This window comes from Leuresthes tenuis, unplaced genomic scaffold, assembly GCF_036924035.1.
Source record: "Leuresthes tenuis unplaced genomic scaffold, fLeuTen1.0.hap1 SCAF_16, whole genome shotgun sequence".
Classification (NCBI taxonomy): Eukaryota; Metazoa; Chordata; class Actinopteri; order Atheriniformes; family Atherinopsidae; genus Leuresthes; species Leuresthes tenuis.
The window spans coordinates 19,329,962-19,347,356 of record NW_027325370.1 but is presented as its reverse complement, the minus strand read 5'-3'; the positions used below and the strand labels follow the sequence as shown (position 1 = coordinate 19,347,356).

The 17,395-nt window shown below is 40.6% G+C and overlaps 1 protein-coding gene across 4 annotated transcripts in view; it reads right to left on the bottom strand.

Annotated features, from left to right (window-relative positions):
- The window catches only part of prkcz (protein kinase C, zeta), a 122,055-nt gene that overhangs the window by 22,078 nt on the left and 82,582 nt on the right, over positions 1–17,395 (bottom strand). For all 4 annotated transcript variants that reach the window (XM_072366641.1, XM_072366637.1, XM_072366640.1 and 1 more), the window contains 2 exons: positions 9,299–9,378; positions 6,293–6,382 (listed from right to left, as the gene is read on the bottom strand). In XM_072366641.1, coding sequence (XP_072222742.1) covers positions 6,293–6,382; positions 9,299–9,378 — 170 coding nt within the window. The remainder of the gene's footprint in view (positions 1–6,292; positions 6,383–9,298; positions 9,379–17,395) is intronic.

The following is a 17,395-nucleotide window of genomic DNA, read 5'->3' as shown; positions in this document are numbered from 1 at the left end:
TGTTATATTACTCCATGTTATATTATGACTTTCCATTGACCGACTTCCAGATCATTTGACTGTTCAGAGCATAAAATGTTAAAAAATAATCATCAGAAAATAACTCTTTTTGAAGAGTTTTTGGAAAATGACTTAATTGTTTCATAAATGCTACCTTCAGTGGGATAAAAATAACATCTGCATAGTTTTGGTACGTCTGGCCCCCACTGTGTGAACGTGGCATGACAAAAATTAGAACCCAAGTGGGATGTTACGGCTAGACATCTGGCTGGGATGGCAGGGGATTGTCTCTAGCAGCTGGAACACAGCGCAGTCATACGCTGTACACAGGGGGAAGTCTATGTACTGGGATGAAAGCAAGAAACGTAAAGATCACACCAGTTAGACAACAGAAATACAGGTAGTCTGAGCTTGAGAAGATAAACCAAAGTGCTCTCTCCAGTCAGTTAACATTAGGCATCAAAGCCAAAGGCTACAATGAAATGCCGATTTCCATTTCATTTTAAAGCATCCTGCTAAGTTTCGGCTGTGTGGAGGTAACACTGCGGTAAAAGGGGGACTGATCCATCGGCAACATGCAGGACACAGAACTGATAATCACGTTTCCTGCTCAGATGCGATCTCAATGCGAGTGGTGAAATCCAGCTCTTTTTGCTTCCAAATAATCAATTTCTTCCCAGAGCTCATCAACCCGACGGTTCTCTGGCAGTAGAGTACTGTGCATTTGGAGGGGGAATAAAGGAGTGCGGCAGGTAAATTATATTCAAATGTGTCATCTTTTCAGAGGGAAAACACAGCGCTCCCCCTGGAAATGTCTGATGAATATTAATATGTGGTAACAACAGTAGCAACGCGCCAGGCCTGTCAGGTCTGGAGACAGGTTCCTACTTTGAGGGCAGAGAGCGTCACTTCTCTACCTCTCACAGCTTTGTCAACTTGTTTTCCCCAGTGCACTATGTGGGAGCTTTGTCGCGGGGCAGAAAATTTCTCTCTGCTTTGATATCTCTCCCAAGTTTCCCTTTGGTGTGCACTTCACAGGCACTGATGTACCACTCATTAACAGACGATAGCTTTCCTCTGCTTTTACGCCACTACACTCACTGGCACCCCACCTAATTGTCCCATGAGGGACACTGCAACAACGAGGGTAGAGAAATGGTCTTAATTCATCTTAAGTGAGAATGTGCGCTCCTGTCTGATGAAGCATCGTGTTCCTGGCGCTTTTATACAAGAACTGCAGACAGGAAAAAGTTCAAATGCAATGGTTTGGGGAATTTGCTTTTTATTGCCTTACAGCTATAAACTATGATTTTTAATAAAGTCTTTGATTCCAGTGATAAATGAATAAAGCTAGTCCTAAGTGGTTTGCATAAACTGAGTAAAACGAATCTAAATATTCTGCTTTTTGGTTCGTGGATCATTTTCATTCACCAAAATTGGACCCAAGTGGGAAAAAAAAATAAAAAATGTTGTCAGCAACTGCAATACAAAAGTTAAAGCAACTGACAAATGTGTGAATTAAACAAAGCCAGATTCAACAACGGTTACCTAAAAGGGAAAGCAGTTCTGAACCAGTGGCATTCACAAAGGACCAGAGACAGTCATTTCAAGATTGGAGATCCTTAAAGATTATGTCAGAATACGCCAAAAAAAAACACCATTGAACCACTTAATAAACCTCAGGACTACAAGGCCCATCATACAGCTTCCCGGTCCCATTCTTTCTGAATTTCTAAAAAGAATTTAAGAAGATACAATTTTAAAACTGATGATAAGAATAATCTGGATTATGTACAATCTATCGAACCAAAATTCATTGAACCAACATTAATTTAAAATTACTTTGGACTTAATCTTGATGGGAAATTAATATGAACCATTTCTGGTTACATTTCTGTACCTGCATGATACACTATTAACCTTAAAGCTTAAATGAAAGTGTTTTTCTCCCAAGAACATTGATTCTGAGTTCCAACACGCCTACAAAGTGGGCCACTCAACTTGTACAGCACAAACACAAATGGCGATTGGTTGTGCCAAAGAGACGAAGAAAAATTGTTGGTGCCATTTTATTAGATCTCAGTGCAGCTAAAATCGAGTAAAACATTGACTGACCATGGCTCCTTATTGCTTATTTGTTTGACCAGGTAAGCCGACTCAGATCAAACGTGTTATATGCAAGAGAGACCGTCTTACAATCGGGTTCTAGTTCATGTTAGGAGCCACACAATCTGCCACTTAAATAAAAGAGGACGAGCCACCGCAGTAGCTTATCCAGTTTGCTTTAGCATGCTAATAACCAAAGCGGTTGATGGTTTAGTTGGTTGTCAGCCTCGGTATGATGATTGCCAGCCCAGATATGCAAATGCACAGCCTGTCAAAGCTATATACAATAAATACAAATGAGTAGCTGCATTAGATGCATGAGCTACCGTCCAGGCTGAGGAGTAGTTGCCACTGTCGGCTTATCATTGGTCGGATCTGTAGCAGCCTTCAGCAGGGATATAGCCTCCACTGAGTGCTCAATAGTGTTATATATGGCCCTTTGCTGCACCATAAGGTCCTGGGTAGGTTAGGAGTTTTGAGTAATGGCGGGTAAATTGCGTCATGATTGATGTATGTTGAAAGCAATATTACATATTGTTGTTTTGTGTGTGGAGTCCAGAAAGACTAGATGCTGTGTAGGCAGCAGCTGGGATCCTTTAAAACAAATAAACACACATGAAGTGCTCATGTTTCAGTACGTGCGCGATTAGGAATTCACTTTTTTTTTTTTGCCTTGGAGCTCCACATAGGGGGGAGGGTGGGGGGGGGGGGTATGCAGCAAGCGTCTACACACAATGCTTCTAACTCCATCATTCTTTTTTTCTTTCTTTTTTTTTTTTTTAAACACAGACACAAACAAAAGGCCCCACCTCACTCATGTGCCTCAGATCATAAATAGCGGGATGTGTTCTCCGAGTTGTTTAAGCGCTTCAGATATACAGTAAACACACACCATCGAGAGTGATGAAGGCATTGCAGAATGTATAATGACAGCTGTGCCCTGCTCGGTCTCTCTTAGCGGAGTAGCATTACATGTGGGCGTGCAGTGTTTACTCTTTGTTGTTTTTATAGGAGTTCTAAGTAAACTGACAGGTTGTAGAGTCAAACCCCAGATCAACTGTGAGCAGCTGTCTATCAGTAAGCGGCACACAGCCAGATTCCTCCAGTGATGAATGGAATCTGCGGCGCGTCGTCTTCCTCCACACAGTTTATCTATTTAATAAGAGTCATGGAGATTATTTTAATCTCAAAATCCTTTTTTTCACTCCTTCGTCTATGAATGCATTTTTAAAGTTATACAAATATCAGTGAACTTATTATTAACGTACTAGCAAAGAAAAAAAAAATTTATTAGAAATACACTTGAGCTAAACACCCTGAAGACGGTTCAGTCTACACACTGTTTAGATGTCCTGGGTGAAAGCTAGAGTTTCCCAAACAATTGTCCTGTATCAATGATTTAGTGATATAGCTGTTCCACATTCATGTGTAATTTCCAGGTGGCTACAGGAACAGTTGAGCTGTAACCAGCAGAGTCTCGTCTTGCAGTGTTAATCGTGTAACTTACCACTCTATAATTAATTGGCAGCCTTATCAAGACCAGTTCCTTAAAGTGCACTTTTCAGATTTGAGGTTCCCACTAAAAGATCTCCAATTAGATCTCCACCTCGCACATAATGTGGGTTCTTTTGAACTGCAGATATGTTCTATCTTTTTGAAGTTTTATCTAAATAGGAAACTACTGTATGTAGATTATCAAAGCAGCCTATAATCTGGAGAAAGAGTCGTAGTGGAGTCGACGGCATTTGTGATGGTGTCATCGGCATAACAATGGGCATCATAGTGCTGAGTGAGAAAACGGTGAAGAGAAACTTTATTTCATAGCATCTTATTTGACGAGATGCTACAATCGGCAGCACAAGCAGGTAGGCAGCAGATCCCCTGGGTCCTGTGGGTCGCTGGTGGCAGACTCAGTGGATTGGATCTGTAGGACACATTCTGTGAGAGCTCAATCTGACAGAGATCAGGGGCCTCATGTACAAAGGGTACGTGCGCACAAGAAAGTGGCGTACACACTTTTTCACGTCAACGATCAGATGTATCAAGAGCGAAATGACCGTGGAAATGTGCGGTGCTTCACGCAAACTTCAAGGCTGTTGTACGCACTTTCTACAGCGGATGATTCTTTGGCGACACTTAGAGGTGACGTTGGGAAACTGTTATAATAAATAAATGTCAACACAATTTGTCCTCAGAATGAGTGATGTGCACATTTGAGACACATGAACAATTAACACACCCATGTGTTTGCAATTACACGAGTGGATATAAAAGCATGCGCAAAGTGCTGCAGTGCATACTATTAAAAAAACAATGGCTGCTTTAGTGGTATTGGAAGACATTGTAAATGGTGCAATTGGAAGAAAGCGTGTGTTCAGAGACTGACGGGATTTGCTGGCACATGATGACAACTGGCTCATCAGCCGTTTTGAGGGCAATCCTCCTGGAACTGTGCACAGAGCTGCGGCCGGCGCTGGAGCGCAACACAGCGAGGAGCCACGCACTGCTTGTGCCACAGGTGATGTGCACACTGGGGTTTAAGCAACCGGGGCATTCCTGAGGGAGCTGGCCAACCGATTGGAACTGTGCCAGTCAACCCTGAGCCGAGCTATTCCAGCTGAGTGGGACGGAATTATTTGCATCTCAGCAGGTATATCAAATTCCCACAATGCAGTTGAACAAGCCAACATTGAAGCGCAATTTGAAGCAAGAGCCGGTTTTCCTAATGTAATCGGAGCTATCGACTGCACACACATTGCCATAAAAGCTCATCACATGATGAATTTGTATAGCAACAGGAAATATTTTCATTCCATCAATGTACAGATCGTATGTGATGCGCAAATGCTTTGTGGGGGTGACCTGATACAACGTATGATTCATACATTCAGTAACAGAATTGTTGGGAACAGACTATAAGCTGGCACTGTGCGCGATGGGTTGCTTCTTGGTGAGTAACTTTATTATCCCCATGAAGTGCATTGAGCATGTGCGCCCCCAATTTCTATCCCATCCTCACAGCATCATAGTTGGTGGTTAAAGTTAGTAACTTGCTGTTTTTTTGCTGGTTAAACTACAGCTTAAGATCTTTCTAACAAGCCCCGGATCGTCTCTGTGTGCAAATATTAATAACCCGTGCGTAAAGTGTGAAATGTCTTAATCAGCCTCACCTTTTCCCTGGGGCACTTCTGCACTAGTTTACTGTATGAACACGTTTGTTGTGAGTTACACAAATATAGGTATTTACCTTTAATCAGAGTCACCCACACTCCCACACCCACCACCCCTGAGAGAGCAGTGTCACAGCCCCCCCCGCCTTTTTTGTCCACACTTTGGCGGTGGGCAGCCAGTCTCCGCTTCACATCCACCTTAATATCGGACCGCTTCTTTTTCACCTCTGCTTGTGTGCGCTTCTCAGACTCCACAGCATTAAAGGCCTCGCTCACGCTCTCCCAGCCACTCCTGTTACGTTTGCTGCTTACATCGTAGGACAGCGTGCCAAAGAGGACATTTTTGCGGGCCTCCACTTCAGAAAGTATCATCTCCACTTCGCTTTCCATTAAGTTCTTCTTTTTCCATCTTATTCATTCTTTTTTCTTTATTTTCTGATCCTGCAGAGAGAGGAATTGCAGGTGCAGGGCTAATTTAAATATGATTTGCATATTTAAGTAGGGAGGAGGAGGAGGAGGAGGAGGAGGAGACGGGTACTCCGACATGTGCGCTCAATTCCACGTTGATTGGGATGTACAAAATGTGCTTGGATTCATGGACACATTGATACATCCGGATATTTTTATACGTTGGAGGGCATTTTGGCTTGAGCGTACGCCATGTTCAGTAGGAAATCCACGCAAGTCTTTGTACATGAGGCCCCTGGAGATTTCGAAGGTCAGATGGATCCCTTGAGCTCAGTTTCTTTGTAGAGGGCTGTTATAGCGGTTAGCTGCACTTAATGCTGATGTGTGTGGTACGTGTGAAAGTAATCCAAAGTTTCTCAGCAGAATAATTCATTGCTGCATCATCCACTTGATTAATCAAACTGTTTTAATGCTATGGTACATGGTGTGCTTGATCATGTTTTATATATACCTTTTCTTTTCCTTCCTACCCCCCTTCAGAATATACCTTGAAAGATTGGACTGACATGGCAGCAACATGAAATGATCCTCACTCAGTCAGCTCTTACCTGGTCCCAGTCTATACTGCGGAAAAATGTGTGCGACTTGATGTCTGTGAAGCCTGTCTGGACCTGGCAACCCAGTCGCTCCTTGGGATCCTGTTGGGAACAGAAAGCCAGTCAGGGACATAATCAAAAGAAATTGTATGTCACTGAAATGTGACATTATTCTTTATAATTCAGCGTTTTAATAGAGAGGAGGAAGCTTACAGTCAGGTTCATTCTACCGTTAAAAAGGTCCAGAGGGTTTGGTTTGGTTATAAATCATGTGCATACTCATAAGATTTAAACCTTTTCCATGTGGACAGCAAAATAACAATGTTAGCCCTTCATGTTTCATCATGCATTGCAGACTTATAGTGCAAACCCCTGTAACGGCTCAACTTGAACAATGACGGTAGTAAGTCATTGTGGAAAAGTGTGTTTGCATACTGTGCACATGCACAAAAACACACAAAACCTTGTTGCAAAAAAACACAAACACAGGGAATGAAATGAATGAATACTCAGTTTTACAGAATAGTACTTAAAGGGCCAGTACAACGTTTTTACATTTCTGTCACTCCCAACCACATGAACACTTTTTTTTCCCAGATATTTTCCTCCCACTAAAAGTCTTATTCTTAATATTCTTTTTCCATTACTCTAAAATATACATACTAAATTCTTAAACTAAGCCTAATTTGTGGGATATCTACTTTAATCTAAATGTTACCCTGTCAAAATCTTCCTATGAAAAGACCAGAACCAACAGCCTTGATGCTTCAACATCTCTATGGTTGGCTTTCAGCTCCCAAAATCAGTTCTTAGTGAGAACATAAAGCAGCTCACGGGTGGATAGTTTAATTTAGAACCTATAGAAGAAACGGGCCACTGGCTGCCCATACTTACATGCTGGAACTAATTTCAGTCAGTTGCACAAAACACTCCAAGTTTGACACTGAAGACTTCATTTTCACCCTAACTGAGGGACTCACTTAAGGGTCCTACAGAAAATCTCTTCAAAAGGTTTCCTTAGTTAAGCAAAATTGTTGAGACATAAACGGCAATTTAAGAGATTTCACAAAGAGGGAATTCTGCAGTTTCCATGGAAACTGTTAGTTTCCTTGCACTCGCACTTGGCATAACCTTTAGGGCTTTAACTACTGTCGCCTGAAAAACACAGCAGAAGAATAGAAACTATATATATATATATATATAAAAAACTGTGTCTCTTCTTCTTCCTGTTGTTTTGATGGGAACCTCCCCATTGCGTTCAACTCTGTGAACAACATAACATATTATTGGCATGAAGGCATGAGTTCACTAATCAATGACTCACTAGAAAGATCCAGAAGCATAAAACAGTAAAGTAGTTATTTATTGGAAAGTGCCTGGAAGTGAACGCCTGCAGAAAGCAGAGAGGGGTCCAACTGTGAATGATCTGTAGGTTGAATCCGTCATGCAGATCATTAGGTATATCTAATGCTTCTCCCAGTCATTCAGTTTTGACACGCTACAGTTAAGATGCATATGGACTTTTTTTTTTTTTTCTTTTTGTTGTTAAGGTTTTCTGCGCAACTGATAAACTAATTTTAAGGGATTCCTTAAACACTTTAGCAAAAATTTAAGGGACAGGACTGAAGAATGCTTTGTGCTTCAGATCTTACTTATAGGAAGCTGATTGGGAAATCTTAAGGTGTTCCGTCCAACTGGTCTGTGATAACCCCTCTTATGTAAACATGTACAGCATCGTGCCTCCCACATTTTCTGTCTCCTCGGTTCGACAGCGTTTACTGGAATCTGTTGAGTCTTCCAACTGGTTCAGCACCACAGTTTGTTTTTAACTACAGCTCGTCTTTGTGCTGCTTTTACTCCCACTGTTCCGTCTTTCATCTCCAACTTATCTCTGATTCCATTATCACTATATTGATCTCAGTTCTGATTTATTGTTTTTGTATTCCTCTTTAAAGCATGTTGGCACAGTACTGACAATAAAAAAAAACAAATGTGGGGATTAAGGGAAAAATAAACTGCATGCTTTTATGATAATGAAGAAACATTCCTGTGGATGACATTGGCTCGCTGATGTGTTCTGGTACATATGGACCTTATTTATTGCATACAGATCTAATATCTAAAGCTTTTTATGGTTAAATAATTCTCTCGATAGCTTCAAGCTTTTTATTAGATTTGCTGATTCTAAGAAAACTACAAATATCAGCATTTAATCCTTCACGCTGACATAACCTTATCTGTAGATCTGGGATGAAATAAAACAGACATATTAAGAACACTGAGACATAAGATTAGATGTTAACAACAGAAGAAGCAAACATCATTCTGAAGTTTTTTTTCTTATATTCACTCACAATTACCATTTAGCTTCACTTTACATGCTGTTTGGTTAGGTTTAGGCGTCACAACGACTTTGTGTAGTTTAGGGAAAAGACTGCGGCCAGGTGTAAAACACACCACTTCTTAATGATGCAGATACACACCGTTTCACTACGTTTTACTTTAAAAGAGATTTTAAATCACTAAACTTTTATTCAATTCTAATTCTATTTGATCTCCTTTGATTTAACCACAAACGTCCCATTAAGATACAAATCTCTTTTTATTGGCAACATTCTACTGCACATACTTTCTCCAGTGCAATTCTTTTGTTCTGTTTTTGCCTGTGGTATCGTGTCATTTGTGCAATTTTGAGAATTTATCACATCATTGGAGAAGAAGGTGGCTCAGCTTCAGTTTGTCAAGTGGCCCACCTTGGTCCTGACACCTCGAGATACTGCAGAGTACATTTGATGTGCCTCTTTTGTGTGCATTCTACTTTCCTCTCTTACTACCACAAAACACACAGGAACAAACATACTCAGGCAGTTTGAGCTGAACTCTGGGGTCTTCCCTGCCATCCATAACACAGCCCAAGCACTTGGCCGTGTTCCCACACATGGTGGTTTGAGTGAGCAGCGGAGTGCACGGATACACACAGAGACAGATCAAGGGCTTATGGGAGTGGACGGCTCTCACCTTGTTTAGAAAGCCCTTGAGCACGCTGGCAGCTTTCACCGACAGAGACCTTGGGATGCGAATGGGCTTCTCCAGAATAACTGTTAACAAAAAGAAGAAGGACGGCGGCAGAGGAAAAAGAAAGAGGGGGGAGACAATAAAAGGGCAGTCGTGAGTAGGGAGGAGGATGATTCACAGGCTAACCTGCCTGTGGGTGACCATGTCTGCTGTGTGGGAGTCAGAGGAAGGGAGGAGGAGATATAAAGGACACTGCTCTGTTCTCTCCCTCACGTTTTATGGTCTACTAATAGACCTTGAGATTCGCACAAACGAGAACAAAAATGCTCTTAAAAAAATAGTCTTTTCCTCAAAACTCCATTTCAAGGATGTACAAATGCTTCATGTTGAAGTTTTAAATCTTTTTTTTTTCTTCAATTACAACTCAAGGTTACTGTCTTGTACAGCCTTCCCTACCCACAAGGCAGCCTCAGGCCAGACTTTTCTGATGTGTGGTTCCAGAGTTGGGAAAGAGACACTCAGTAATGATATTTTTTTATTTAGTTAATTCTATTATTCAATCTCCTTTGGAAAACAAAGAAACCTTTGGCTCATCTTATCCTGTTAAATTAAAATTTACTGAGGAAATTACACTCTAAAATAGGATCCTGGTCACTTCTCTCTCTGCTGCTGTGCACTGAAGAAGCTAAAGAAATATGAGATAAATAATGAAAACAATCCAATGTCTCACTGCAATCAAACTTGTATGTTGGAGTGTGTGTTATGGGCTAGTTTTGACTTGTAGGAGATACAGCAGGCAGAGAAATGTGAAAATGCTTTTGAAAAAAAAGGGGGGGGGGGGGGGGGATTCTATCACTCTTTGCTGTAAATTTACATTGGATTTATAAAAGAAAGCTTCATAGCATATTTGAATTTACAGGAAGACTCACATCGCTCGCAGTAAACGTAGCCAGGGTGGATAACTCTAATTCATAACATTAATATGTCAGCATTAAACAGTATTTTCAGAAATACACCCCACACACACGCAGAGTTATTAAATACAGTCACCCAAAATAAAGAATTAAACAATAAAAACAAAATAACAGTGGCTGCACTGTAACTAATGACTTTCTTTACACTATATCACTATAAAAGGAACATCCTGGTGCAGTTTCCATTTTTATTCTCAATAGTTCAGCTCTGCCACATTTTGATGTGAAGGCCTCATTGTTGCCGATTACCTCGCTGAATCGAATGTTTCCCTGTCTCTGGGTGTCTGCTTAAAGCTCTGGGGATGATATGCGGTGCACCAACACCCAAAGTGGCGTCCTGGCACCAGGTCTAACTAGGCAGCATATGGCTGGGTGGCTCATATACAGTGAAAGAGTTGGTTTCCGTTGGAGGGCGTTCATCCAGGAACCTGCTGGCCTACTGGTGTGACTGCCAGGCGGATGGTACTGGTGGCAGCTGCTAGCCATGGTGCTGCGCTATATGCTCCTGACATTCACAGCTGAGGCGAAATGCGTCACACTGTAGTATGGAGGAATTTCGGTTTCAGTGGACTGCGTGACAGAGGGAGGAGGAGGAGGAGGAGGGGGTGATGGGCGTGTGATATGTACGGGGACCATATGGCTTAAGGAAACACAAAATGCAATAGGAGGGAATTCATAGAGGATCTTCTACCCTAAAGGGTGTGAGCTCACAGACAGTTTGTCTTCGGGTGAGCTCTTGTACTTTCACCGGTCTTCACACCAATTTCAGGACTTGAGATGGGTTGCTGTAATGCCTGATTACCAAAACTGAAACTGTAGCACATTGGCGTAGTTGTACACACTTGTGAAAATGTCTTCTTTTGGCATCTAAAGCGCTTCCTTAAGTTACAGGAACACAATCAAATAAAAAAGCTGCAAGGAATCCAAGGAGCAAATGTCAAAATCTTGTTGTGTGATGGCAACAACAATTCTTACACCGAAGATCATTAAAACAGTAAAGATTCCTACAGGCACATGGCAACAGTTTGAAAGCATAACAAAAATGTGTGTAAATCTATCATTTGATAAATCACTGTAGATGTTTTGACTGCTGCCGGAGTGCGTTTCAGTTTTTCAACGAGCACTTGATGCCTGCTGTACAAATGTTTAGACTGAAAACGGCACCATGTTTATCAGTATATATATATATATATATATATAATATTATGTACTATATATGTCAAACTGTGACAAGGTCTCCATTGCTGTTGTTACTCACTTTTAGAAGGTGTAAGAAAAAAGGTGAATGAAAAGTGTAAAAATCCAAAATCATCCAGATGTTTATACCAGCTGTTTTTGGCCCGAGCCAGCAAACAATAGCCCCCACACGTCTTTCCAGATATGAAACTGAATCACAGATACTCTCAGAGATTAAAGCCACACCTGAAGGTTTTTTCCTCTTGCAAATGTCCACAACAGCAGTTGTGTTTTCCCTCCTTAAGTTCCCTTGTTTGAGGTTAGAACAACTATTACTTTCACTGAATTCCAACCACCAGGAACCTCATCTTTACCTCTGGAAACACTATGGAGGATAGCTTATCCATTTCAAACCAGTCAACAAAAACCTGTCTGATTCACATTTCGCTTTAGCGGCTTCTCAAGAGATTACCAAAGATTGCTTTGGAGACCCCGCTTCTATGAACTTTTTGGCTTCCAAAAGAGGCTCACAAATGACTGGGGTAACATAAACATGCAGTTGTTCTCTCAGTTGTTTTACACCAGAATAAGGAGGCACTAGCTCATGGTAATGTAACAGCAAGAACAAGAGACAAGGACAAGTGAAGGACAAGTATGTATTTAACAGTAAGGCTGCCTGTTCTGTGATGGTTTGTCAGTTTTGGGTGACCAATCGTTTCCGAGTGGTGGTGCCATCTTCCTGAATGATAATCTGCAGATTCATACCGGCACAAACTGAAATGTGGTCTCACTTGGATTGGCCCCACACAATCACCACATCTTAACATAATCAACTATCTGCGGTGTTTTAAAGAAGCAATAAGCAACCACATTCACCCGCCATTATCTCGGAAAAAGTTGGAAAAAGTTCTTCTTGTGGAATGGATAAAAAAAACAAATCCTCTAGCAACTGTCTAAAACTATTCCTCAACATACTGAAATAGTTCCTGTTTCCAGAGGAGGACAAACTCTATTTAAAAAATTTAAATGGTTCTTTCCTTTAACATGGCGGTTCCATTATTTTGTCCAACCTCTTTAACGGTACACTAACAGATCCAATGCACAATAATATGAGAACTCTTCCCCTGTTCCTTATCTTAACAGACATCATGTCAAGGGAGTGTGTGCAGGGTTTATACACCTCTGCCAGAGATATTTGTTAACAACATCCAGACTTGCTGGCCAAGTGTGTTCCTGGATGACACATCTTGTATGAACATATTTGCAAGATTAGTCTGCAGTGTTGTTTACTTCAGTGCAGGTTATTCAATAAGAGCCATTTATGTGTTATTGCATTTTTCACTGAGTAATCATGTTTGTTTGAATGTGGCTTGATGGGAAAAATCAACAAAAGCTCTTCCAAGTTCGTCAAACTACTTCATTTTGCATCTATAAAGCAAAATTAAAGAGGTGACTGAACTTTAAAACTAAATTAAGTAGTACACTGACCTTTGTTAAGCACATTCCCAGGCCTGAAACCAGTTCACCACTTTGGTTTCCAGCACAGCACAACACTGTTTAGCTATACATTAACAGCGTACCAGTAATTAGATGGCACATTTTCATCATAATTAATAAAGTAAAAAAAATTTAAAATTAAAAGACATCGTCACCATTACAAGTAAAAAAAAGAAAAAACCTCCCTGGCAGAAGTAAACGCTATAGGAGGATTTAACAGGACAAGAATAAACATCAGACTGGATTGTACTGATGGACAAGGCCCAGAAATAAAAGAAATGAATGACAGAGATGCAGAGTTAGCTTCACTGTTGCTAGCAGAAAGTGATAACTGATCAGCTCTCTTGTTCGGTCCCGTTTGCTTTGCTTGGTTCCGTCAGTGAAGTTGTCAAAGTGCAGGTTTGAATTTGTGACAAGAACATGATCATTTCTCCCTCTCCTCTGTGTAGGCTGTAAACCAGAGGAGATTGAAGCTGGGGTTGATTACTTTAAAAAAAAGAATGAAGCATGTTTATATACTCCAGACATCTATTTTAGTGCTCTATATCATGACTAACAGGAAATGCACAGCACTACAACAGCAGCATCTGTGTTATGCTATTTATCAGAGATTGAAAGATAAATGATAACTTTTTCATTATCTCTGCCACACAGATGAGGCCTCAGTTCTATTTTCAGACTAACATGGAAATAGGTTCTTCTAGATAAAAAATGTTCGGTCAGTTTTTGCAAATTTTACACAAAATGTGGGAATTTTGCATCTATTCAAAGTGCTCTCTTTCGTCTTGCAATAAATGAATGTAATATATATGATGTGTGATGGTAAATTTTATGTCTCAGGACTGACAGACTCTCCAATCCACATTAACCATTTGTATCACCCAGACACGCTAATTGTTTTAAACGATTTACCTCTTAATTAACACTCAGACAAGATAATTGTTTTAACCTCCTGTTTCTTAATTATCATCAAGACTGCATCCTGCCCCCCTCTGGAGATGTTGTTACACATCTAAAGAACAAAGCCCCCACCTCAGGTATAAATGCTCTGTATTCCTTTTGTTTGTATCTTTTCATACCATTGCCGCTGAATGGTGTGGACTGATCTTTTTCCTTGCAACGAAGAATAAAAACTTAGCCGGCCGGCAGAAAAAGTAAGTGTCTCTATTTCATTGCTCATCAGAGGTATTAGGAAGGAAGCGATTGAAAACAGATGTGCATAGGACCGGATCGTGGTGTATGTGTGAAATCAATACATGAGCAACATGTGCAACATATGTATTGATTCCAGACATACACCACGATCCAGTCCTCCAAAAATGTAAATCAGAAAAGCTGATTGTATTACGGATAAACTAGAACATCAGATTTTTTGGTTTTGTCTGTTTGTCAGCACGTTTGTTCATCACATACTGTACATCATGCATGTAAAAAAAACATACTTGTTTGGCCCTCTGCATTACCCTCCCCTGTCTCTTGACATTTTTGGTGGCTTCTGGGTGTGTCTTTTGTCAGCCTCTAAAGCTTGACAACAAATTCATGTGTATAATCTGTAAGTGTGCAGGGCTCAGACAGTTATTTGTTTTCAGACAGTGGCTTCCATCCCATAACTGTAGGGAGAGCCAGAGAGCAAAATACTGCCCAGTAAAGCTTTTAATGTCTGCATTGTTGGTATAGTTTAAAATATATTCTTTAATGGGCTGCCTGCTTAGTTGATGATTAGAGAGATCAGTCAAAAGAAATCCTAAACTGATTTGTACCCATATCAGCTAAAGTCAAGGGCTGGCGATAGAGCCAGCTCCAAGATGGTTCTTTGAAGAACTGGCCGACCACTGGTTCGATTTTTCACATCTCGAGAGCAGCCACAGAGCCACATCATTACATCACTTTAAACATCTCTGAACTTCTGCTGAGGAGCACAGTGCAGGGAGACAGTTTATCTTCACAGATCATTGTGGTTGTTTCACTTTCCCTGCAAACTGATGTCTTAATGTCACCAGTCTACTTTATCAAACAACAGTCTGTGTTCTGGAACGCTCTAATATTAAATACTAATATTAAAACATTAAACAGCAGGGAATACTTGAACTCCACATGCATACTGATTTTTTTTTTTTTTTTATTGTTCTCTCCTGAAATAAGATAGGAAGATGCTACACTGGTGCTGGCTTTTTAAATCCGACAGTCACATTTTAGCTGTTATGGTTGCTCCGCGAATTAAGTGGTGCTTTGCTCTGAAAGAGCAAAGAGTTGTTGGTGCTTCTGCAGCACCAGTTTTCAGGGCTGGAGGCAATGCTTTGGCTGCTGAAACAGAAAGAACTGGTTCCGTGTTAGGCTCTGGCTCCAAACCAGCGCTGGAACGACTGGGGGAAAAACCCCAGCGGATTTTATCAGTCAAATCACTACAGCTTTTTCTCCATGTATCACTGTACATAAAACAATGCAGGAGAAAATAAACGCATAGCAAGCTGTAAACCTTTCAAACAAGGTCCGAATCCCGGACCACAACACATTTGTTTGTTCTCTGCTTTGACAACCTCCGTTTCGGAGCAAAGCACATTTTCATCGAAACACCGAAAAGTCTTTTCATTGAACTTTCTGTGCTGACATTTAGTGTGGCTGAGTGCTCCCAGAGCACAGAGCAAGCTCTGTTTCAGCAGATTAAGACTGGCTGGAACTAAAGAAATCCCGTTTTTTGGAAGCTTTCATTTACAGTAACGTGATGAGCTTCCAACTTGTCAGCTTCAGGACCCTCAACCTCTTATTGCTGCTGCTAGCTTGTGTCTCTTTGACAGTTCCACCAGCCGATCATACACGGTTGTGCAGTCAGAGAGAAAATGACGGAGCGTCAAAGAGGAGGACACACACTGAGGTGGCGCTGACCACAGCTAACCTGAGTCTGCAGTTTATCATCACAGAAACACACGTGCACACAAATAGACGAGAAAGAGAAGCAAAACAAGGTAAAGGGACACTCACACTGAACTGCAGTAAAACAAGTGCACACAGAATTTGTTCTTTGTATCCGACAACATCAGCACACATCTATATTAATGTGGTGCTTTTTCTCAACATTAAATAAACCTCCCTCCAGTACTTGAAAAGAAAGCCCACTACATTAAGTTAAAAGGAGCGCTTTCTCCGGTTTGTTACATATGAAACTGACAATTTGAATAGATGATTTACAGACTTTCTCCGGTGCCGTTTCAAGGTCGTAATGCTCAGCCACTGTTTGACTTATGATACCTTCTAGCATATAAAAACACAGCATGCAAATGTGCTAAAAAGATTTAAACGAGAATAACAAGCAGCCACTCAGAATCAGATTTTAACATGCAGCTCATACCATAAAAATGATGAGAAAATGATTCTCGCAAATGGAAACCAGCACACGAAAATATGTCCAACCAACAACTTGACTAATAAAAGACAGAGCTGTATTTTTTCAGGTGCCTCAGTGCGATTATTTGGCACCGTTTCTGTTCAAATGAAAATTCAATCAACTGCCAAATGAAGCGCACTAATGAAGAAAACACTCAAGTGTTCCACACATGCAACTGAATCTCATCTGTAATAGAGGCCATGATGTACTGCCAAATATTCCACAGTTGATGAGAGGTACGGGAGCATGCGCTGGGGCTGTGTGTGCAGCTGAACATCATTACACACTAACCCATTTCTTCTTTACACACAAATTGTGGAAGCGTAAGTGTTTTTGTGGTAAGATCCATGCAAATGCAATGAACTGTTACAGACTCATCCTGATAGTACTGGAAAAACAAGCTTTCTTTTATATATTGTGTCAATGGGATTTAAAGCACAAGTTCGACAACAAAAAAGGTAAAAAAAAAAATAATAATAATAATAAAATCAGTTCTGTTTTAGAAGTTCCTCCATTTGAACACAGCATCAGAGAACCATCCAGGTGACATTAATACTTTTACAGCCCAGAGATGATTGTAATCCCTTTACTGAACTACCAAACACAACCTGTAACTTCTACCTGTAAAAATTTCCCATCGATCACAAAAGCTTGCAGTGAATATATATATTGTATGTCATAAAAACAAAAAAATATGGGAAACAAGGCTGTAGAAACAAGTATGGATGTCATTCACCAAAACCTTATATTCCTCAACAGATTTTTTTCTGTCTCCTGTCCACCATTATTTGTTGATGTCGATTTTTTGTCCTCCCCTTATGAGACACTCCTTTTAAACGATTAAGCTCTATTGAAGAAATGCAGTCCAAGTGCTCTGGTGAGGCAGCAATGTTTTTCTGTCGTCTAATGGTTGACAGCCAGTTCCATTATGTTCAAAAAGGTCCTCCGATGAATCAATCTTTCCTGAAAACATTTTCTTTCCAAGCTAGCGTCCTCCGTAAGAGGATTTGAGATAATTTCCACTCGAAATTGTCTTCTTCCATCCATCTAGTTTATTACTCATGCTAACCA